Genomic DNA, 21,943 nt, shown 5'->3' with positions numbered 1-21,943 from the left:
TGTTGCTGGTGACTTGTCACAGGTGCGTAGGCAGGATTTCGCAGTAGAGAGGGCCTACTTTTGTGCCAAAAACTTTAAACACGGAAGTTCTTACACTTGGTACGATTATGTTGAATATATGTGTTGTTTTCAATGCATGTATTTTGACATGTCCGCCACAATGAGTTAATGGCAACAATTACTCAAATGCATATGAATAATTGTTTCAATCTGATGACGGGAAGTGGCCCCGGTTTCCCCCTCCCTGACTGCACTCCTCAGCTGTTTTCTCTGGCTACGACTGGACCGGAATCGCATTTAGCATGCGGCAAGCTCATGCTCCATGTCCGCGGGATGTAGGAAATACAGGCGGGCATTGGGCGCACGTCCTGCGCGTTTCGATCCAGCGCCTTAAAGGCATTTCTCAAGCAGGAGAACAGGTGAGATGGTTGACCTTACATCCTGGACGTGAGATACAACTTAACAGGGGCAGTCGACAAGAATGAAACGGCTCCTGACCTCACTGGGCATGAATCAGACCCATGTCGCTCGTGCGCCCAACGTCCGCCATCGCCTCATGTTCAGGTGCTATCCAACATACGCGAAATCGTGGCATACTCACTGAAATTAGTGAATATGCCACGATTTCGCATTTAAGATGTTGCTTTCGGTTCCGGGGTGCAGTAACGGGCGGATAGGCATATGGTGTGAACGAACGTACTGTACCGTTAACCATAGAAACACGTTGATAAATAACCCGATAAGCAGCCATTTGTAAGCAGTCCCCACTAACATCAAAAGCGAGCCACGGGCCCCGGGCCCAATCCCACGCCCGAGGCTGGTTGCCCGTCGGCCGGCGGCACCGCGCCGGTCTAGCCGCACGCGGCGCCGGCCATACTAAGTGGCCGCGCCACGGGCGCCGCGCTCACATTCACACGGCGCACTCGCCGCCGCCGCGTCGGAGCGACTTTCTCCCGCCGGCGGCCGGCCGACGCGACGGCCCCGGGGGACGTGTGGGCACGTCCCGGCCGCCTGCCGAAGGGACCGACGCGGCGGCCCCGGGGGACGTGTGGGCACGTCCCGGCCGCCTGCCGAAGGGGCCGACGCGGCGGCCCGGGGGCACGTATAGGCACGTTCCGGGCGCCTGCCGAGGGGGCCGACGCCGCCGCCCAGGCGCCGCACGTGAGGGGCCGATCGAATGGGCGCTGCGGTGTCCGGTTCGGGAGCCGCGCCTGCGCCGCGGTCGGCCGCGCGGTGTCGGTGTCTCCCCCCCCTCCGGTGGGTGGGTCCGTGGTGCCGTGTTCCCGCGAGCGGGGTCAAGGTTGGGCCCGAGCCTGCAGATGAAGGTCACTCGATATGGGGTTGCCGGAAAACCGGCGCTGGTGCGTTTGTACGATGGGGGCGGCCGTGCGACGACGCGAACGCGCTGCCGGGCCTCGAGACGGGGTGGCCGCTGAATGCTCTTCAAGGCCGGAACTGCAGATGCAGTCGGACTTTCCTCGTATTGTATCTATCTGCAGAGCACGACTGGTGCGTCTGGTGGTTGACAAGCTGCTTAGAGGCTCGCCAGCGAAGCCGTTTGATATTGCCAGATACGCTATCGCACCTCGTCTTGCCACGCACGACACGCGCGCGTCAGAAGTTGGCGACTTTTTGTGGTCTGTGCATCTGTGGTTCGCTGTATCAGCCACATACCAACATGCAGAAATGCGCTACAGAAATCACAACCACCCAGCCAACGCCAAGTAGAAACATCTGTGGAGCCTTTAAATCACTTCTGCTGCAGATAGAACAATCACTGCTTATCAAAAATACAAATGGTGTGCTCACGCTATTTTCGGTCAGCTGTTGTTTGAGTCGTCACGCAGAGACAGAGGAGGTTGTTGATTTCATTTTCCTCAGCATCTCAGGTCTGTGTGCACTCGGCTTTGATGTGAGTTTTGAGTGTTACGGATTGACGGCCGGACGGCCGTGGCGCCGCGATTCCTCGCTTTAAAGCGCGCCCCGGCCGGCCACCAGACTTTGGCACTTACGCTTCCAACTTCGTTTTGAGAGATTGCTGTCGTGGTCGCAATTCGACATTCTGGTTTTGTGTAAGCATCTGTATTCGTGTGTGAAGGCATTTCACCTGCGTGTGTTTCCTCTTCCATGTGCCGTAGGTCGATCTGACTGCAGCGAGTACCGGGTTTGCAGCTTCTGAGCCATGGTCAGGATGTGAGCTACATCTCGATATCCTCACGAGATACGGCATTGAAACCTGTTGCACAATGCGGAAGCCGGACTCATCCATGTGTGATGGGGCCAGTTCACCGTTGCTCTTCCCATAAGACTGCCAGTCACCGACCGTTAAGTTGTGAGATTTCGCCTGGAATGCACGCCTTCGATGCCTGAGCCGAGCAGCAGTGGGGTGGGGAACGCATGCGATCATGCAACCGAAGCGCTTGTCGCCACTACCCTAAAATGCGCATTTTCCTCCGAATATTTGATCCACAAACGCAGGAAGCTCGTGCGATTTTGACGCATTTCATGAATTCAAACAAATTTATATCCTAGTCAGTTTGTGTGCGAGAATTATCCAGCTGTACGTATCTATGTTGTAAATTTAAGCCAAAAATTATTTCAACGTCACACTTTTCTCAACTTTTGCCGTGAAAAACAACCCAACTCGGAGGTTTCAGGTGCGCTGAAATAAGCTGCATTTTAAAGATAAAATGCATGGAATTCATCCACCATGTTCTTTATTACAAAAATCAGACTGTCCGTCCAACCAGCTTCCCAAGAGTATGAGTTGAATTGAATTGAATACACGGACAACGAATGGATTAGGAGCAACTTATCAGGTTGGCCCAACTAGTTCACAGGAGATCGTACGCTGTAATAGCACGGCGCCGTTGCTGGCGCCCATGCTTGAGCCAAACGTGTGAATACCTTGTTTTTTATCATCGGGAACGGCAAATACCTTGCAGGTGTTTTTGGAAAATGACCCCGAAAGAGATTGAAAGTGGCCATACAATATGCACGAGGTATAATGTACGAGGTTAACTTCACGTCGTTGACGGCTGTTGCACGGGGATCGGTCCGGAAAGCTGTTCCCGTAAGACCTGATGTTTTTTTTTTCTCCTTCAGCAAGTGAGAATCTCCAGGTTTGTCCTCATGCTATGGACAGGAGCGGCGCCGCCACTGACTTTTGCCAGGGGGCAAGGAGTTCTCTGGGCCTCGTGTCCCAACCTTTTTCCAAATATGTTCATGGATCTCGCTCACTTTTTATAAACTGGCACTATCTTAGGCTTATAAACATTCCCTCTGATTTTATGTCATGTTCCTTCCCGGCCCCCTGGACCGCTGATGACGCGATGAAGCATTTTGAAATTCGGATGGGAGGTGGGGAACAAAAAGGCATGCTTGCTCCATCGCCAATTTGGCAATAGGGTGGTTGCTCCTTTGACCATGGTCGTGCTGCCTTTGGTCGTGAACGATTAACGTCTCTCACCTCACAGGCATCACCCGTCCCTCCAACCCTCTCTCCTCCCTCCCCCTCTGTTCAACATCTCTTGGTCGGGGCCCTGCCGCCGTCTAGCTGAAGGTTAGAACGGGCACCGCAACTGGCCAGGTCTCGGGCTAGTTCACCCAATGCGATTAAACTCTGTCATACATGCCGTCGCGCTCGGAGGTCGGTGGGTCGCCGGACCGATCTCACCCAGGCTAGGTTTATGCTCATCCCGCTCCGGCCACCCACCGCGTGCCACCGCCCCTTGCTACTTGAATTTTCTGTCTCCTTAAAAAACATCGGCAGCCGGCAGTCACGGTGTCGGTCTTCTGGGAGTAGGTCTTCCGGGCGTGGGTACTCCGGGAGTAGATATTCTGGTAACAGATCTTCCGAACGTGGGTGTGCCAAGCGAAGGTCTTCCGCGCGTGGGTACTCCGGGAGTAGATCTTTTGGTAGCAGATCCTCCGAACGTAGGCTCGTGAGGCGTAGGTCTTCCGTGCGCAGCCGTCAATCTTCCGAGGGTAGGTTTCCCGAGTGTAGATATTCGGGGAGTAGTTCTCTCAGGCGGAAGATCTGCCGAAAGTTGGTTGTTCAACCCTCAGCCGTTGTGTGCTGTTTTGCCTATGCAACTAGGAATCATTCAGCGCGCACGCCGCAGTGCACGAACTATATCAACGAAATAGCCCACCGTGGGCATGATATGAGAGCATACTATTTAGAAAGGATTCAATTATGATTGAAAGCAAACAACATTGGAAAGGTAACTGAACCCCAGCCGCGTTTTCGAAGCGCGGGCGACAAACACATCTACGCAATCTGAGCACATTCGAACATCGTCGAAACAGAGGTTGAACAGACAGAAACAGAAACAAATTGCACGTAACTCGGAGACACCAAGTTTTTAACGAATCTTGTGCTGTATTTTGTCATGGGATTATGAACTGATGCGGCAAAGTCGATCTGTTTCGATTCCATCAAATTTGATACCGCCTTCTTTCAAAAACCTACATCAGCCATAACCAATTGAATTAACAAATACAAGCGGAAGGCATCATGCACAATGCACTCGCATACTTCTCTGTAAAATTAAAACGACACGTGTCATTTTGCTGACTATGGTTACCCACTTATGGAGCAGGATCTAGTCAGTTCTGCAAGCCACCCTGGCGGTACGCATGCTTCATAAGTTAATAGCAGTGAACAGCACGACCTGCTGGGAAGTGCATTTCCAAGTCATGGAGCTCCATGCATGTCAAAGTCACAGCATACATCACTTGCTGATCAGCTGCAATAGAAAGGAACTTGGGAAACCTACATTCTCACTATTCTTGTTCTTATTCACTCCACACTCTTAGACATTCCCACACCCGTAGGTGTTTTAACATGTACGGACATTCTTACATTTTGAGACATTCTTACATTCTGAAATCTTCTTACATTATTGGATTGTCTTACATTTTTAAACATTGTTGCATTCTAAGACATTCTTATAAAAATTTGAGATGCAATATTTTCAATATTTCTTGAAAGTTGGTGCCCCCGACGGTCATTAACCTCTTGTTTAGGGCATTGGCGCGCGCTAACAGTCGGATGATTCGCACCGTAACGGGGGACTGTGCTGGGTTCGCCCTCACGCACCTCCGACTTTGAACGCTTGTGTCCAGGCTCAGACCATTACGTCACGCATAAAATAGGAAGTAAGCCCGAGTGCTTGGCAATGGCGACGGCAGAAGAACAACTACCGTACTGTGAAATCAGGGCCAGACATCACGTGACCAACCCAATATGGAGACGGACCGACTGCGGGAGCCGACGCCGGCGGCGGGGCAAGCCTGAAATTAAGTGCGTCGGCAGCCTCACTTTATATCCTGATTGTTTCCGGCTTTATCATTGTGCGTCGAAAAGACAGATGGGCCTGTTTTATGATCTGGACGATTTTCATCTGGGTGTGAAAACTGCCGAACGATCGGCAGGAGAAGGTGGTCGGGTCTAAAAAGATGAACTCTGGCGTTCGTGGTGGGATGGAAGGACATGACATGGCTGGTAACACGATTCGTCTCTTCATAGTGGGAGGAAGTGCATCAGCTTATTCCGCCGTGATTGAACGAGCCAATGGTGCAGTGCTCTCCACGCCCGTCAGGAATCAAGCGGTAATGCATGCCGGAACATGAACCTATTAGAGCTATTGTAGCGGATAACTCTCGGTAGCAATGATGTGACCTTTTGCTAATTTCAGTAGAGCTCTGGATGGCCGTTATCAAATCTGCCGTGCGGCATTCTCCACCTATATCATGCCCTGGGGGAGTTTCATTCTCAGGGGGAGGGGATTTAGCCTCTCCTCCAACTTGGGCCCCAGTCCCCTTACTTTGAGAAGAAAGTGGGCCGAATCGGGGGAGAAACCCGTTTGTTGGTATATTTTTGGATAGGTTGGGTCATTTTTCACCGTTCAGCTCACTTCACCCAACTCATTTTGTGAATGCCCAAATTGCCGAACAATGCGATAAGATGTCAGTCGTTCGATCTCTCCACTTGTGGCAAAACCATTCTTTACACCTCTTGACATACAGACACAGTATATATATATATATATATATATATATATATATATATATATATATATATATATATATATTGTAGCGCACAGCTATAGGAAAATAGCATCTATACTTATGCATATAAGTATATATATACATTTTGTTCAAAATCGCTGCGGAGGCAGCACTGGTGGCCGTTTTTATGTTTTGTTTTTTTTAAATCAAAATGGCTCCAAAGCTCATGATACAAAGAAGACATAGATTGTCGTATTGCATGGCCTGGTATAACTTATATTGCTCGAAGTGTCATTCTTCATTAGGCATTTTTAGGGTGACAATTTTAGACACAACTCTTATAATCACGTATTTGTAAAATTCAAGTTCTCGTGATTATTCTAACATTGATCTCATATCTAAATACATCAACCTATATGCTTGCATATATATATATATATATATATATATATATATATATATATATATATGGATATGCTTAAAAATACCAACACCGATTTGAAGGAAAATATCCCAAGACTGCGTGGAGTGAAAGAGAAACATAAGTCACTCAAACATTCCAAAATTTTCCTTTGGAGTAAATGCAGTGAAATTCGGTTTCTGCCTAACATAAAGCTGCGATGGCCTTTAAACCAAAACCTGTTAAGATTTAACTTGAAAAAAACAATTGTTTTCTAGAATAATGGCAATGCTCGGAAATTACTCACGTTAACACATAGCACATGATAAATGTGAGCAAAAAAACAGACTTTGTGACGTCCTGCATAACTTGATGTATTCCTAGACCAGTTCAGCTTATGCCCAAAACGGGCAACGTGAATGGCTCATGTCGTCCATGTTTTACATGCCTTTCGCCAAGTGTTGTTTTGTGTCGGAGCATGGAAATAAATCTCACACTGTTCCTCTTAGTAACAGCAGTGGCAGTGTTCACACTTCCTGGATTATGACATCGGAGAAGGAAGCTAAGAAAAGACCATTAAAGATTGTATTGGGTCAAGCCATAACAAGGGGTGAACACTGCGCACAGCCATCACGCTTATGGACATTGAAACTTATCGAAAATACATCATTTCACCACACTTGCCATTTACCATCAAGCGGTTGTCTGAGCGCGAGTGAAGATTCTGCAGCAAGAACTACAACCTAAAACAATTTGTACAAATTTCAGCCGTATTCTTCTCCGAACAGCTGTAGTTTAGGCGAATATTGATCAAACATGTTGACTCGCGGCCAAAGACTATTTTCTCAGATAAGAAGTATTTCGATGTGGGGAAGCATTTTTAATTGAGGCCCGACATGGTCTACCAATGTACACACGGCTAGTTACTCGAAGAAAACAAATAACGGCTGGTGTTTGTAGAAACGGTCTCAGACTGCAGCTATTCCAATGGCAACTTTGCATCCGCTGATCGGGGCGGGCAGTGATATATGGGTTTGGTGGTAGATGGAGTCTTTCCGAGAAGAAATAATTCTGGTCTTCCGACGCTGTGTTAGCATCTTTTATTTGTACCCCAGTCGCGTGCACTTTTCCAGAAAATCGCGGAAGTTTTATCCCAGTAGGGATCGTGTGCGCGATGCCTTTTGGTTTCATGTGGATTTGTACATGAGCACCATGCAAAAAAAGACAGCCATTTAAACAACTTTTCACATATCTTTGTTAACATTTAAGAGAAAATCAACCGGCAAACGTTATGGTCTCCTTGGCGTCGCTAGACTGAGTTTCTGACCGAATTTCTCCCTTGGTCCTTCTCCCCCATGTCATAACCTTGGCATGGAAAGCAGGATGGTTTTATTTTTTTCACCAGGTTTGACACGCAGTGTCATTTGGTATTGGGGCGGAAAATATCCAGGACGTTAATCGCGGTTTCATTGCCCCCCCCCCCCCCAAAAAAAAACGAATGTCGAAAGTGTAAATGGCAATACTGGCCCTGGCCCCGGATACTTGGGACACATAGATTTTGGACACAAAACTTGGACACTGGATGCACTGGACACACATATTCTTCCAGCATGTGTGGTATTTTGTAGTAAGACTCGCTTATAGTCCCTTTTTTGTTATTTTGCTACGAGAGGAATCAGAGAGGAATGTCAGTTTTTTATCCAAATATGGCGTGGATTTTGACTGGTTTGAATAGCCGAACTAGACGATCCACGTAAATCTTCCTTCAGCGCGTATATTTTGCAGTAAAGACAAGTGTTGTCGCGCACGTCAAACCATTCGTTAAATACACATCACGCATTTACCTTGTCCCCGATTGTCTGCACATTGTCGCAAGCCCATTGAGCAGTGTCAAACTCTGAAACATCGGAAGATAAAAGTACGAAAGCTCGAGATAAAGTAAAATCATGAGAGTGACAGGAAGGTGGAAAGAACGTGCACTGTGCGGAAGTCTGTACAGCCGTAAGTTTGCTACGCATACGCGTCCGCCCCGACCAGGGGCGGTGCCACTGGGAGACGGGGGGGAGGGGAGGGCACCCCTCTAGCGTTGAATAGGCAGATCAGTCCCCATATTCTATCAGTCTTCTTGCAGGACAAAATACATTGCTCATAGGTCTTCACGCAGGGCCCATATCCCTAACTTTTACCATAATGAAGTTACCTCACATCGGAAGGGCTGCACTGTCACCAAGCTAGTGCGATTTTCTAGGACTCCAACAGACCGCCCGGCGATATTCTCCTATACTGGCCGAGCACAGTCAATGTCTACAAAAAGCCGGTATCAAGCACATGCTCTCTCATTCTTTTCTGTTAATGCAAATGCTGTGGTGGTTTTGCAACCTCGTCCCCACCCCTACCAAAAATTAGTGGCGCCACCCCCGGCCCCAACCAAGGGCGGCACGTCCCAGGCCGCGTCTAGCTCTTCACAACGCAGGTCCATCATCACTCATACGCATGCCTTGTGCCAGGGTCGGGCGTTCGTGCGCTATCGGTATGCAACAGAAGTAAGTTGTCAAACAAGCTCTGGCCGCGAAACGCAGCATTGAGGAGTTATGCAAACAATACACGGTCCATAGACGCCAGCTCGCTCCGGGACCTAAGGCCGAGATGGTGTTTGTGTAAGCGAGGAGACAGGTGGCTAAGCATGACCCGCATTCGCCGTCGATCAATCGGTCTTGATGTTGAACGGGTCCAGAGTAACCCACTCACATCAGTCCCTTCTTCACTACTTCTGTCCTCGTGGCACCTGAAATATTAGCTTCTTGGGGGAGAATCAAAGGTTTCAGCGGTTTCATCCACCCGGTACAATGACGTCGAATAGTGACAACTCCGAAGACCGCGTGATTCTTCAGCAGACGCTTCCGTTTCTTTGGCCGTGTGTCTGAAACAGAGCGTTCCTTTTCTGTAGGTACGTGAGTAATGTTATGTTGTAGCATGCACGGGTAAGGGTTAGCAAAGCTAACTGCCGTGCCGTTGTCATCGTACCTCTACATACATTTCAACTGACTGAAATGTCCAATCTTAGTAAAACATAAATAAGCAGCCATCTAATCACGTTGAGCATTTCGACCATGGACAACGGGGCAACGGGGCTCGACTAGCACAAATTTTACGAAGCAGCCCCGCCTGTGACCGTTGTGGGCGCCGTAACGACAGAGGCTCAGTTCTGCACAGGCGCAAAGCAGCCCTCCTCACCCAAGAGCAGTCGAGCTCCTCGACGAACGTGCCGACCCTGCGCCGACGCGCAGCCGCTTCGGCCGTAACTGGCCACGAGCCGAACACGCCCTGCCGCTCCAGCAGCGCCACCTGGGCGTTGAAGGTTTCTGGGCCGGCCGCCAGGCGGCGAGCGAGCGTCCGCAGCTGGCGCTCCGTGCGGCTCAGCATCCAGCGGATAAACGGTCCCAGGCGGAACGTCACGTAGTCTCGCAGCTGGCGGCAGAGACGGGAGCTGTTGACGTTGCTGCTGCCGCCCCAGATGATGAGGCCGGCCGGCTGGCGCGTCACCACCTGGCCTATGGTGGCCAGCAGGTCTCCGGGCGAGAGGTAGTCGTTGACGACCTCGTGGTAACCGAACCAGGTGTAAGGGTAGACGGGGCGGCCACCTGCCTTGGTTGCCAAACGGTCCGTCTCCTCCAGGATCACCCGGGTCTGGCGAGGGAAGAGAAAACTGGCGTTGATATCCATCGGAAATAAGCTGTTTGGTTATGCTGCATTGCTTGTTTTTGTTCAACTTGAATTGGCCCGCACGCTGTTAAGGATTCTTTTATTTTCCTTCATATTTTTGAAATAATAGCTACGTTTTATGAGCTGTTTTGTGCCGATTGCCTGCCTACTTGATGCCAAAATAATATTTACCAAAGCAATGTGATGTCTCTACGTAATGTCAAATGTGTAGTGTGAATAATAAATATATTCAGCATATGAAACAACATCCAAATGCCACTGCGGTGAGCCTTTCGCCATGTCTAAGCACAACAGAGATACTTTGGCAGGAGACATAGGAAAAGTAAGCTGACACGAGTGCTTCTGGTTTTTCATGGCATGTAGCATTCCCACCTGCACGTTTTTGTCCCATGATGTATAGTTGTGCTTCAGGAGATAGACGGATGGGTACAGCGCCACCGAGTTGTTATAGATCCACTGTGATCTGCGGAAGGCCACATGAATATGGTGTAATGTTTACCACTTACTTGACCTAATGATCAAGTGATTTCAAAACTGGTGGTGCTTAAATCAGGCGTGGCACCAACCAAAGCAGAGAAGGGAAGAACCAAAGTGCTTAAGATATTCAATTCTATCTGAATTTTGCGCAGTCAGATGTCTCTAAAGCATAGCCTCGCAACGGTGCATTCTATCATTCACAGCCCATCCACCCGCAACAGCACTCATCAGAGAAGCACATGAGGTCCAGAGCGATCACGCTAACTAACGAACAACACGCAAGCTGCACAAAACGGGGCAGGATCTGCCTACCGGCGTACAGAGCAGCACCAACGTACCTGTCATTGTCCGCGCTGATGGCCGGAGCGCAGTAGTCGACGTGCGGTTGGTAATTCTTGCAGTAGGGGTAGTGGTAGTACCCCCAGAGGGCGTCCGGACGCAGCTCGCGCGCCACCTGCAGGGTCCGCTCCAGGAACGGCCGGCTGGCGCGCTCGAATAGCGCCTCCGCCTGGTGGCCGGAGCGGGAACTAGTTAGCGAAGACGGGAGATCCCGGCAGCGGTGCTGGCATCTTCCGGCCTGCTATAACAACGAATAGGGACAACGGTGCGGGAGCCATCGTGTTATGGGGAGGGGGATTGGGGACTGGACCTAACATGTGAGGCAAATAGCGCCGAGCCTAAGACGATTTGTGGAAAAAAATTTAACCCAGTGCAAGTTCTTAAGCTACCAGATGGGGAACGTTTACTTCCGTCGCGGGACAGATGCTGTTAGTGCTAAGACAGCAGAGGTAAGGCGCCAATGTTCTATGAAGTATAGCTGCATCGACTGTGGATGAACTTGCAGACATTCTTCACGGCGGCTGTGCTTAAGGGAACATGCTATCTTTTTGTACTTTTGACGCATTGTTTAACCAGACGCGTACCAAAATATTTCAGACTTTGATCAGATACACCAGATTTCTCGAAATGCTTCTGAATAGCTCTGGTCTCGATTTGAAGCAGCCGCCCCCGCCCCCCCCCCCCCCCCGGATCTCATTGGACTCCCTCATCTCCACTATAAAAGTGATACATTCAATTGCCATGCTTTTCCAGCGTGTGTTTTGTAAGCTTTGCGATGGACAAATTTGTCAAAATGTTTGTGTAATAAATGCTACGAAAGCTTGAAACGCTTCAGCCAAAAATCCATGCGAACTTGAGAATTCGCAAATGCGCGAATTCCCGCGAATTCAACGAAACGTCGTACTATGGCTTTTATTTCTTCGCAATAGCATTTACCACGGTGGCTATTTTCGAGACGCACTTTGGGCCTTAGGAGTGAGAGTATCGCGTGGTCCAAAGTGACACGCTGGTTAAAACCCCGACCAATGTGCTTCTCGGTAACATGCACTTAACGCCCGCTGGGCCAATCACAAACGTTCTTTTATTCTCAGCAGCAGAGCTGCCACAGCGGCAGCGATCGTGCCAACCGCGGGGGAGACGTGTGGCGTTGTACAGAGCGCTGACAACGTAACTTGGAGTAAAACATGATTAAGATTAATATTCTTATTTTGCCTTGATAGCGCTGCATTAACAGTACCTACCGCCTTTTTTAGACCAACTTACCCTAAGGTTTCATTGGAGTATGCTTTTGAAATGTGTCGGAAGGGTGGCATTTAATGACATGCGGTGCGTAAGCTACTCCAAACAATGGGGCTGAGCTTCCTACATCGGCTCGTCGGGTTCGCCACTCTTATGCGAGGTTATGCGAATGGTAGGATGAATGCAGTGCGCATGTGGATACAGCACCGCGCAGGGGTGCATACTGCCATTCTGAATCTGCACGGCACAGTGTGGCCGGTTCCAGACCCTAGGGTAGACAACAGCAAACACCGTATTCAACCAGCTTCACATTCAAAGTGCAGAAACTATAATCTTAAAGTTTGGTGGAAGGGGTCTGAACAAAGGGATTGAGAGGCTGCAACTACAAATTCTCCTACAAAGTACGCCCCTGGCAGCGAGTGATGTGACCAGGAATCTGAACCAAAACGAAATGTCGGCGCTGAACACCGCTCGTCTGGCAGTACCGTAACGTTGTCGAGGTGTGGTATGGCGCCCAGCTTGGTTTGCAGGCGATGATACTCCTTGGACATCTTCCTGTACTTGAGAACTCCGCTGCTTCTCAGCGTCGTCTGCCACTCCTCAAAGTCGATCACAGCCGGTCCTGGAGATGACCCCAGAGTCTTTCAGCGACGTCAGTGCGGCGAGAGTGGATCAATGACGTCACTTAAGCAGGTGTGCATCAGTGACACAGGATTTTCAGCCTATTAGGAGAAACCCTGTGACGGAACTTGTGTATCTGGCCCATTTTAATGACGACAGTGTCGGGAAGCACGTCGATGCAACATGACTACGTCGGCGACTTTAGTGAATAAATTGCAACGATGTCAGTCAACCAGGATCCTACACTGATTGCGTTTCATCGTCAGTGCGACCACAGCGCGAGGGTGCTGGACCCGCCAGACGCCAGGTATCCCAGCAACCATCAGTTGACCAGCCCGTCCCCATGGCAACGGCGAGAACGCGCAGGTTCGCTCTTCCTTTTCCACACATCCTAGCGAACCGGTGCGTTAGCCTCCTGTCCGTGTTTTCGTGGTTTGAACCCTTGTCCGGAGTGAACGACCCCGCGTTCCCCTTCAGCCCCCCCCCCCCACGCCACCGGTATGTAATGCCCGCTCTATCGAAATGCGGCAAACAGAACGATTTGGCGAGAGATGCGCCCGGCGGCGGGCCGCCAGCAGCCTTTGAGCGCCGCCGCGTCGCGGGAACTGGAGTAACCGCCTGCCGCGCCCCGCTCGGAGAGGCCGCACCAACTCCGCTCCGCGTACCCGTGTGCGCCAGCGAGGGTCGCTGCCCCGTGCACGCACCTTGAACACAGGCTGGCGGGTAACATCCTCGGTAACAGGGGAACGCTCCGTGACGCAGTTTTTACCGACATTTAGTGCAATTCTACCGGATTTGGACTATAATATTTTCATGGCGCTTTTAACTCGAGCAGTATGCAAGATGTTCCATCATTAATTTCCCGCAATATCGCAAGTTCATCAAAATTTTACCTTACATCACTTTTTTAAAGATTTAATCAAAACCTTTTCGATGGATGGATTGCTGAGATAAGAGCTCAGCTCAGCAAGTGCTTGTTGTGAGAGCCCTGACCTTACCATTCGATCGCGCAATTCCAAGTCAACGGCCGAATTTGGTAGCGAAAGTTTACCGTGTCGCATTGCTCAGCATGTTCCATCCTGCCCTCTGACGTCATCTGACCTTCAGCATTTAACATGGAAATCGTGAAATCTGTAAATTTCGAAATGCTTCACTGCACAGGTGTGCACCAGATGCAGATTCCCATAATCCAGAGCCACAATGGCAAGCATGGACGCCACTGTTGTAGATCAGGAGAATAAGAGCACGGACATCTACATCTACATACAAGCTATATTGATCGACCCGTGCGGCAGTCACGTCCACTCCAGCGCGGAGCATGGATTCGCTCGTTTTGGTGCGCCTTGTAAGGACTGATGTCAGACCTCTGTACCCAGTGAATTGATAACGGTAAAGGTAAAGTTGAATTACTACATGGTAAAGTTGAATTTACCGACAAAAGGTGGCAAGATTAACGCTGCTGGGACCCATAGCTCGGCATTAATCGACCAGGCGGCGGTCGACGTCGCCCTTGTGGGGCTCGGTTTCAAGTATCACATGCTGGAGCCTAGATAGGAGAGAGAGAGAGAGAGAGAGAGAGAGAGAGAGAGAGAGAGAGAGAGAGAGAGAGAGAGAGAGAGAGAGAGAGAGAGAGAGAGAGAGAGAGAAGAGAGAGAGAGAGAGAGAGAGAGAGAGAGAGAGAGAGAGAGAGAGAGAGAGGAGAGAGAGGAGAGAGAGAGAGAGAGAAGAGAGAGAGAGAGAGAGAGAGAGAGAGAGAGAGGGGCCATGAGGAATACACGGGCACGTACCTCAGGGACTGTAACTGGTATCTACGTGAATAATTTTGGTGCCGTTACCGGAAATGTAAACCATTCCAAATTCATTGAGCTTCGCAACCAGAGTGATAGGGCCTTGCCAGACCAAAACACCGTCAATATCCAAGTCATTCATTCCATTTGTGAATTTGCTAGTGTATGCTATAAATCATTGACTTAGGGAACAGGGGTATTCCAACGCTGCTGTGGAGCCTATTTATGAAGACGAGGAAGACGACTGCAATCATTCACTCGAATCTTAGCACAACGCACGATGACAGCGCTATCGTCTGTATCACCAATTGTTACGTGTTGTCGTTTTTCGCCGAAAAGCGCACCGCTGGCACTATCACTTGCGCAGGTGAGCCCACAACAGCCACCTCAGTTCTTATCGCCCTCACCGTCCCTGTAGGCGTTCTCACCGGTGTAGTCTGGCGCGATGTTATCCTCGATGTCGTTCCGCAGGTGGAACAGGTGCTTCTCCAAGCTGCCCCTCTGTGGTATTCCGCCGTTCACCCCTTGGCCCGACTTAAGCACGCGCGGGAACATGCCCGGGCTGTAGAGGATGTTGAACTTGTCCCCCTTGAAGCGGTCGCCGCTATTCTGGGTGATGCCGAACTCGGCCAGATTGAACTTGACGTTCGGAGGGCACTGGAACGCGTGAGTCAAGTCAGAAACCACGAACGCCGTCGGAAACGCAACAACATGGGTTAGGTCTAGGGATTACGCTACTGCACTGCACCGAGGATCTTCACGCTAATAGCTTTTACATTTTGATTTTGTGCTTTATTGCGTTGTATTGTATTGCGGCTATCTGATTCGCGTTGCCTCACATAGAACCAGACAACCGTCAGTGCTTCAGTGTTCAGTTTTACACCGCAGTGACCTGATGACGTCATATAAGCCAGGTAAGGGCTGGGTCAGCTGACCGGTGATCAGGGGGCGATGCCGCACTATCAGGGCCATCTCGGAGAGGCTGCCACGGGTCACAGATGACATAATCTGCGCTTCTGGCGGCGCCCAAGGCACCCGCACGCGAACGGCCTGTGTTGAACATGCTCTTCAGTGTGCTGATAGTACACCGCTGGCCGGCGGTGGCATGAGCGCGCCAGTGAGATGTGATGCGTGAGGCGCTGACACACAGGGTCCGTCTGGGTGGGCGCGTTACGAAGCTTGGTGGCCAATCCGCCATGGTGTTATTCCGCACCGACTACGCCCGCTTTCAACGGACGGGAAAATGATCAACGACAACGACAACCGCTTTCAACATAACACAACATGATCACTTTTAATGCGACTTTGAAGTGAACCTCGCAGTTTAAGGCTTTATCAAACCATCGGCAGTTTCACGCATAAGCCTTACGGCTTCCACGGCTTTCAAACAGCTGAACTCGCTTTGTATCACGAAAATCGACGCACGTAAAAGTGCCATGCTGCAAAGTTGTCATGTTTGAAAACTGCTGGACTCGATCCAAGTGCCATATCCCCATCATGCTTCACCCGCTGCTGCGATTGATTGAGATGATATGATGGGCTTGCCAGAATGTTTTTTTCGTATGCATACAAATGCTGGTTCAATGAGTTGCCAGCATTCCTGCTGGATAGTCGCATAGAGACTTGTGAAAAATACAGCGACCGAATGCCAAGCTCTTCTATCTCTTAAGCATCCTAAAACAGACTTCCGAATGCCCTCCGAAGCTGCAGCCTTCACTGGTTCACGAAACTGAACCGTAGAGAGCTGTCCTTGCCGCGGAACTGTTTCTCGAATCACCCTTTTGTCAAGCGGCCGCTGTTTCTCACTTGCTCCGCGGAAAACAAAGCTGGTTGACTTTCATTAACAGTCACGGCCCAACTAGTTTTCACAGGATAAACTGATGTACGCGTCTGCCGCGATAAACCCTTGCGCCGTTTGAACAGCCGGCAAGTCTACAAGGCCTTGAAGCGTTTGAAGTTGGCTCGGTTATTTTAGGTCAGGGAATGCGCTTAGGCTAATAAACCAACAAATAATGGAATCAGCATTCTAGTTATCCAAAATCCCGAGTACTGCACCTGGTAGAAGTATGCACATAAATATTGAAAAGCGGATGGAGCATGAAAAACCCCATCTTTCTTTGCATCGTTCAATGATTCAACTCAGAACAAAATATTCATGCGAGAAAAGATGTCGAGATTTGCCTAAGCAAAACAAAATCGTTGTTGGTCTTGATCAGTGATGAAAGTCCGCAACTAAAACCCTGCATAAAGTTAGGAATGTTGGAACTTAAGATGTTGACTGCATGGTTGCAATTTTTCATTTTTGGAATGTCTGGGTGCTATCATTCTTGAAAAATGTTGGTACTACAAAACCAGCTACCAAGGGCCTGCAACTTACCAAAGACCTTGTAGAAAGTCTAGCGACATATTTCATCAGAATCGCAGCGGCCATGAAAAACTGTGCCGCATCACCTCCTGCCCATGAAGGCTGCGCGAAGAAACATACGCGTAGTTGTGCGGAAACGTCACGAGGGCATCTCCTTTGCGAGGGTCCGAACGATGACCCCCCAGCCACGACAGCGCTCACCATCAGTGTACGCATACACTGATGGATGCAGTGTCAAGAAGGGTAGCTTCCGCACTGGAATGTGCATCAGCCATTAATATCTCACATCTGGCACCTACCGTGGTATAACACCCGCTTGGAGAGCCGTCAAGGAAAGGCGTCTGAGGTCACTGAATGACAAAACACTGAGGCAGAAGGCATGATAGCGGCAAGGCGGAGACGACGCGCTGGAGTGTGGTGGCGGCGCAGTCACTGCCAGCACGCTGTCTGGACGCGACTGCTGGCGTGTTTGGAGTGTTTGGAGCGCGACTGGCGACTGCTTTGGAGTGTTTGGAGCGCCTCTGAAGTATCATCGAATGATCTCAAAACATTTTATTGCAATATTCCCGGTCACAAAATCTTCAAGTTTGTCCTTTTGCGCCGCAGATAGAGTGCAGGAAAAGAATGATGCAAACGTGAATTGAGGGAGCATGTTAACGAACATGCATCTAAAGTATTCCCAGATTGCTTTATTTATTCGATGCAGCCTTTCGCCACGTTGCTGTTAAAGCGTTTGTTATTCATGCTTGCGAGAACAACCATGGCGGCAAGATCTGACACTGAGCGATACCTAGGACAGCCCGGGGGGGGGGGGGGGGGCGGGAAAAAACGGGACATCTCGCGGAAGTGAAATGGGACTTGGCGTTGTACAGAACAACGTGCATAGGACTTTGCCAAATTGTGTTGCGTGGCTATAGCAGCAGAGGATAAAAATGGGGAAATAAATATTATCAATAAACCGAAATGTCCGAGCGCATGGCAGCGCAAGGTGAAACTATTTGGCAGCAAACTGAGAGACAACACGAACAGCAATACACCATAACGTTAGTGAGATATGTTCACGACATGTCTTTTGTTTTAGGATTATGATGAAGGTCGCATTGTGGGTTCATGCGCTTTCCCGCTTACTTGTGTGGAATATTTATATTACAGAACAACCCGCCACCACATTTCAGCAAACCACCCCGGCGTGTCATTCGGCCAGAAAACAAAGGGCGGAAAAATGTTTCATTTTTATTCCAGTTTCCATGCTGTACTCATCCACATCAAATCTTCCTCCCAAATTTGTCGCTTGACTTCCTTTGGCACTTACTCTCTGTTCAAACATTGGAATTATTTACATCACCGGGAGTAAAGATACGAACAGATAGTGTAAACATCCTGCATGTCAAATGAAGGCGTACAAATAATGACATAACGGACTGGCAGCTGTATAAGAGGGAACGAAAACTTCGCACACTGAAGCATCTCAATTATAATTAGTGTCGATTAAACGAAATATGCTGTTGATCTCATAGTGATAACAGAAAGAGAAAATACGCCAAGTCATTACGAACACGGCCAGAGAGCGTGTGCGCCTTACCTATCTGTGAGAAAAACTTCAGCGACTCGCTACCGCAGCCACCTGGGGCTGATTGTGTGTTCCCTGTCGGAGGTTTGCCTCCTGAGGGAATGGTGTGGGCCCCCTATTCACCTGTCACCTATTGATGCATCATTGGTGGCGTCTGGAGATCCCCGGTAATCCCCGGACAGCTCCGCTCCCGGTCATCCGCGGGCCGGTCCGGCGGTGCGAAGAGGAGGACGGGTGGGGCGGGGCTGGGGCTCGCCCCCTTCGCTGGCGTGGGGGCGCCGGCCGGCGGGGCCTGGTCAGACGGGCCTGGTCAGACGGGCCTGGTCAGACGGGCCCGGTCAGACGGGCCTGGTCAGACGGGCCTGGTCAGACGGGCCTGGTCAGACGGGCCTGGTCAGACGGGCCTGGTCAGACGGGCCTGGTCAGACGGGCCGACCGCGGCGCTGACGGCCGTCTCTTTTCATTCTTACATGTACGTAGTCGGAGCTTTCGATAGTTGTATTCAACTGTTGTCATTAGCTACTTGTCATCTAATTCACATCGTTGTTAAAGGATTTCAGCATATGTGGCAAGCTTTCTCCGACGGTGGCATTTGTCGTTGATCCTTACGAATGACTGAGCATTTTTAAAAATCGCGTTACAGTATACGATATTATAATCACGTTTTGAGCCATTTTGCCAAAAAACAGCGTGTTTCTTTCATTGCCTATTTGCATGGTGATAAAAACGACGTCTGTTATTCCCTAGCTCATTGCACGCTGAGCAGGGCGTCCCAAAGATATGGTGATTTGTAATGCGCGCCGAGTGCCCGAGAAAGCGAGAAACCGTATAGGATGTACGGTGTGACATATTACGTGTTAACACGTGACTTGTTCCACCGCCCTGGAGCCATATAGATAAATCGTCCCTGCAACAGATGCTTACCCAAACAGCGTCCGGTTGAAGTGAACTCGGGATTCCAACCACGCTTTAAACTCCACCTTTCAGACAATTTCCGGTCGGCTTGTACAGTTTCAGCCAGGTACAGCTTTAAGCAGCCTTTAAGCCCAATTCCACAAACTAAAGAATACCGGCACATTTGTTAAATGCGCAACGGAGACTTTGGCTCGCTGCGCCTTATCGCCGTGCTGTGAGTGGTACGCCACCAGCCCAAGCTGCTGCGCTGACCGTAATTGAAGCCCACGTTGAGGCTAAATATGTCAAAAATATCAGAACGCAAAAGTTAAAAGGTTAACCAGCAAGATATCAAAACCGAAAAAATAGAAGGGGAACGCCACAATGTACCGAGTATGCACTTCAATATTACCGGTGCCGGATCCGTTGCCTTACCTCTTTCCCGTGTGTGGAGTGAAAGAATATCTTAGGCTTCCTTGATGAAGTCGTTAAGAAGTTCCAAAAACGTGTGAACGCTAGCGACCCTTCTCAATTATTATTTTCAAACACGCCGTTAAAAGGACGTTAATAAAGCGTTTTGTCAACCAATGCTCAAGATGAGAAATATCGCATTCTTTAATGCCAGCGCGTCTCTTTGTGCAGTGTTGTCCTCCGGTGGTGCTACTTGAGCGCCCGTCGCACGGCCGCCATTCGGTGTCGCCCCAGGTGTTGGCCGCCTCTGTCTGAAGCACTTGTTTCATAGGTTAACTCACCGGCGCGTGGTACAAAAGCTCACGGACCTAATGAGGCGCGTCTGTGCGTGAATATCAGCCACGAACGGCCGACAGAAACCACATGCAATATAACGCCTCGATGTCACGCATAAGGTGCGTGTTGTGCGATCGTGCGGGGTATGCGCCCTCGCCTTCGCTGTCTTCCGAGCTCTGCATCGGACTGGATGCCGGGGGGGGGGGGGGCGTCACGTGACCGCGGGTCTCCCGATTCGCCGGGGTGCAAGGGTCGGCCGCTGAGGCGGCGGCAGGGGCCCGACGCTAGCATGTGCCAGTCGGTTTTTGGACGGATTGGGGCGAATGAACGCTACGTTCTCTTACAGTGCGTTCAAGGTATCGTGAGTCCCGAGTTCGTAAGCTGTGCTATCGATCTTCAATATACACAACGCGTGAACCAATACGCTATGTGTACGTCCAATATTCCTCCAATGTAATAAGAGGCACTGTTTAATATCGACAATACCCGACGTTTCAAACCGGGCTTCGATCGATCGTACACGAGTGACCAAAATTGAGCGTTGTCAAACCAGCGGTTTTCAGCAGCTTATGACTTGCTCGAAACGTAACTTTGTCTATGTAACCAAAGTTTGCTCTGCAACATCGTGTAACCATTACTTCCTGGTATATTGAAGGCCGATGACTCAGCATGACATAAGAGTTCTGAACCTCAGAAAGAGCTCTGAATTCTGAGCTAAGAGCTCTGAACCTTTGAAATGATGCCGAAAAACCAACAGCTGAAGACCTTTCTTGCTTATATTAAGGCCAGTAGGGGTAAAGGTCTCTATACGCGGTATGATTTTGACCTATGCCAGTGACTTTTTTTCTAGTCCGGCTCGTGGTGCGTGCTTTGGTCCGTTATAACTCTCTGGTCATCGGCACGGAGGCGTGACTTGGTGCCATATCTGCCTCGTGGGTGGTTTCCAATGCACTGACGTTGATAATGAGGGAGGCGGAGAGCACCTGGGCACAGCCCCAGGCACCAGGAGCCGAATGTTTAATGTCGGGTCAGCGCTTGCGCGCTCTAACTCGGGGTTTTTCTAAACTCAGCAAATGTTTCAAGACATTTGCCAGCAGTTCACACGTTGCTACTACATTCTTCTGAAGAATCACCGCGAGCATGCATCCGATGGTCAGATCACGTGAACAGGTGCGTTTTCGCCCGCGGCTCGAGTACTCTGCGAGCCTCCATCGCATGGTTGGTTCAGTGAAGCGCAAGCTGATCGCCAACGGTCAGCGCAGTCTCAACTGGTGGCGCTGAGCGTCCTCGCCGCGACGACTGATGCGTGCCGACTCGGCCTTTTCTCTCGCGTCTGGTTACTCAGCTACGGATTATCAGTTATAAGTCAGCTATCAAGTCATTTATTGGGTTATTATATTATCTATTGTAAGTTATCTCATTTTTATCAATTTGTGGTTATCACCCGGCCGACCGCCACGCTCTCGCCATGCATGTCCTCTTGCTCTGGCCTCTTGCCATAGTCTCATGCTTACCTCATCAGTCGGCACGTTCCAGAAGACATCCAGTCCCGTGGCAGACGCAGCCAGCACCACCGAGACGACGGCGCATAGCATCTTCATAGTGGCACTCGTAAAACACGCTCTCGTACGCCGTCGAGAACGCCGTGGGCAACTACCAGTTAATGAAAGACAAAGTAGCCACCCGTGCTAACGCACGAGACCGGCGAGATGGGAGGTGGCGGGTCGGGCAGTGAGGCCACGGCGAGGACTGACCCAAAATCCGGA

General features: G+C 50.0%; 1 protein-coding gene and 1 long non-coding RNA gene across 2 annotated transcripts; both read right to left on the bottom strand.

Moving 5' to 3' along the window:
* Window positions 1-6,986: 6,986 nt before the first annotated feature.
* On the bottom strand, window positions 6,987-9,801 carry LOC119109663 (uncharacterized). Its single transcript, XR_005095447.1, has 2 exons — window positions 9,650-9,801; window positions 6,987-9,335 (listed from the first exon to the last, which is right to left on the bottom strand). It is a non-coding gene; the product is annotated as an uncharacterized LOC119109663 (long non-coding RNA).
* A 1-nt stretch (window position 9,802) lies between these two features.
* On the bottom strand, window positions 9,803-21,925 carry LOC119109375 (hyaluronidase; the record flags this gene model as incomplete). The annotated part of the gene is made up of 6 exons (XM_037232987.1): window positions 21,692-21,925; window positions 15,030-15,258; window positions 12,679-12,815; window positions 10,954-11,123; window positions 10,511-10,601; window positions 9,803-10,102 (listed from the first exon to the last, which is right to left on the bottom strand). Coding segments are annotated over exons 1-6 (1,014 nt in total), but the record flags the coding sequence as incomplete, so codon positions are not given.
* Window positions 21,926-21,943: the final 18 nt, after the last annotated feature.

The sequence above is a fragment of the Pollicipes pollicipes genome, unplaced genomic scaffold (genome assembly GCF_011947565.3).
Source record: "Pollicipes pollicipes isolate AB1234 unplaced genomic scaffold, Ppol_2.1 Scaffold_7231;HRSCAF=8579_pilon_pilon_pilon, whole genome shotgun sequence".
Classification (NCBI taxonomy): Eukaryota; Metazoa; Arthropoda; class Thecostraca; order Pollicipedomorpha; family Pollicipedidae; genus Pollicipes; species Pollicipes pollicipes.
Note: the sequence above shows the minus strand (reverse complement) of the source record. Positions and strands in the feature narration are given on the sequence as shown.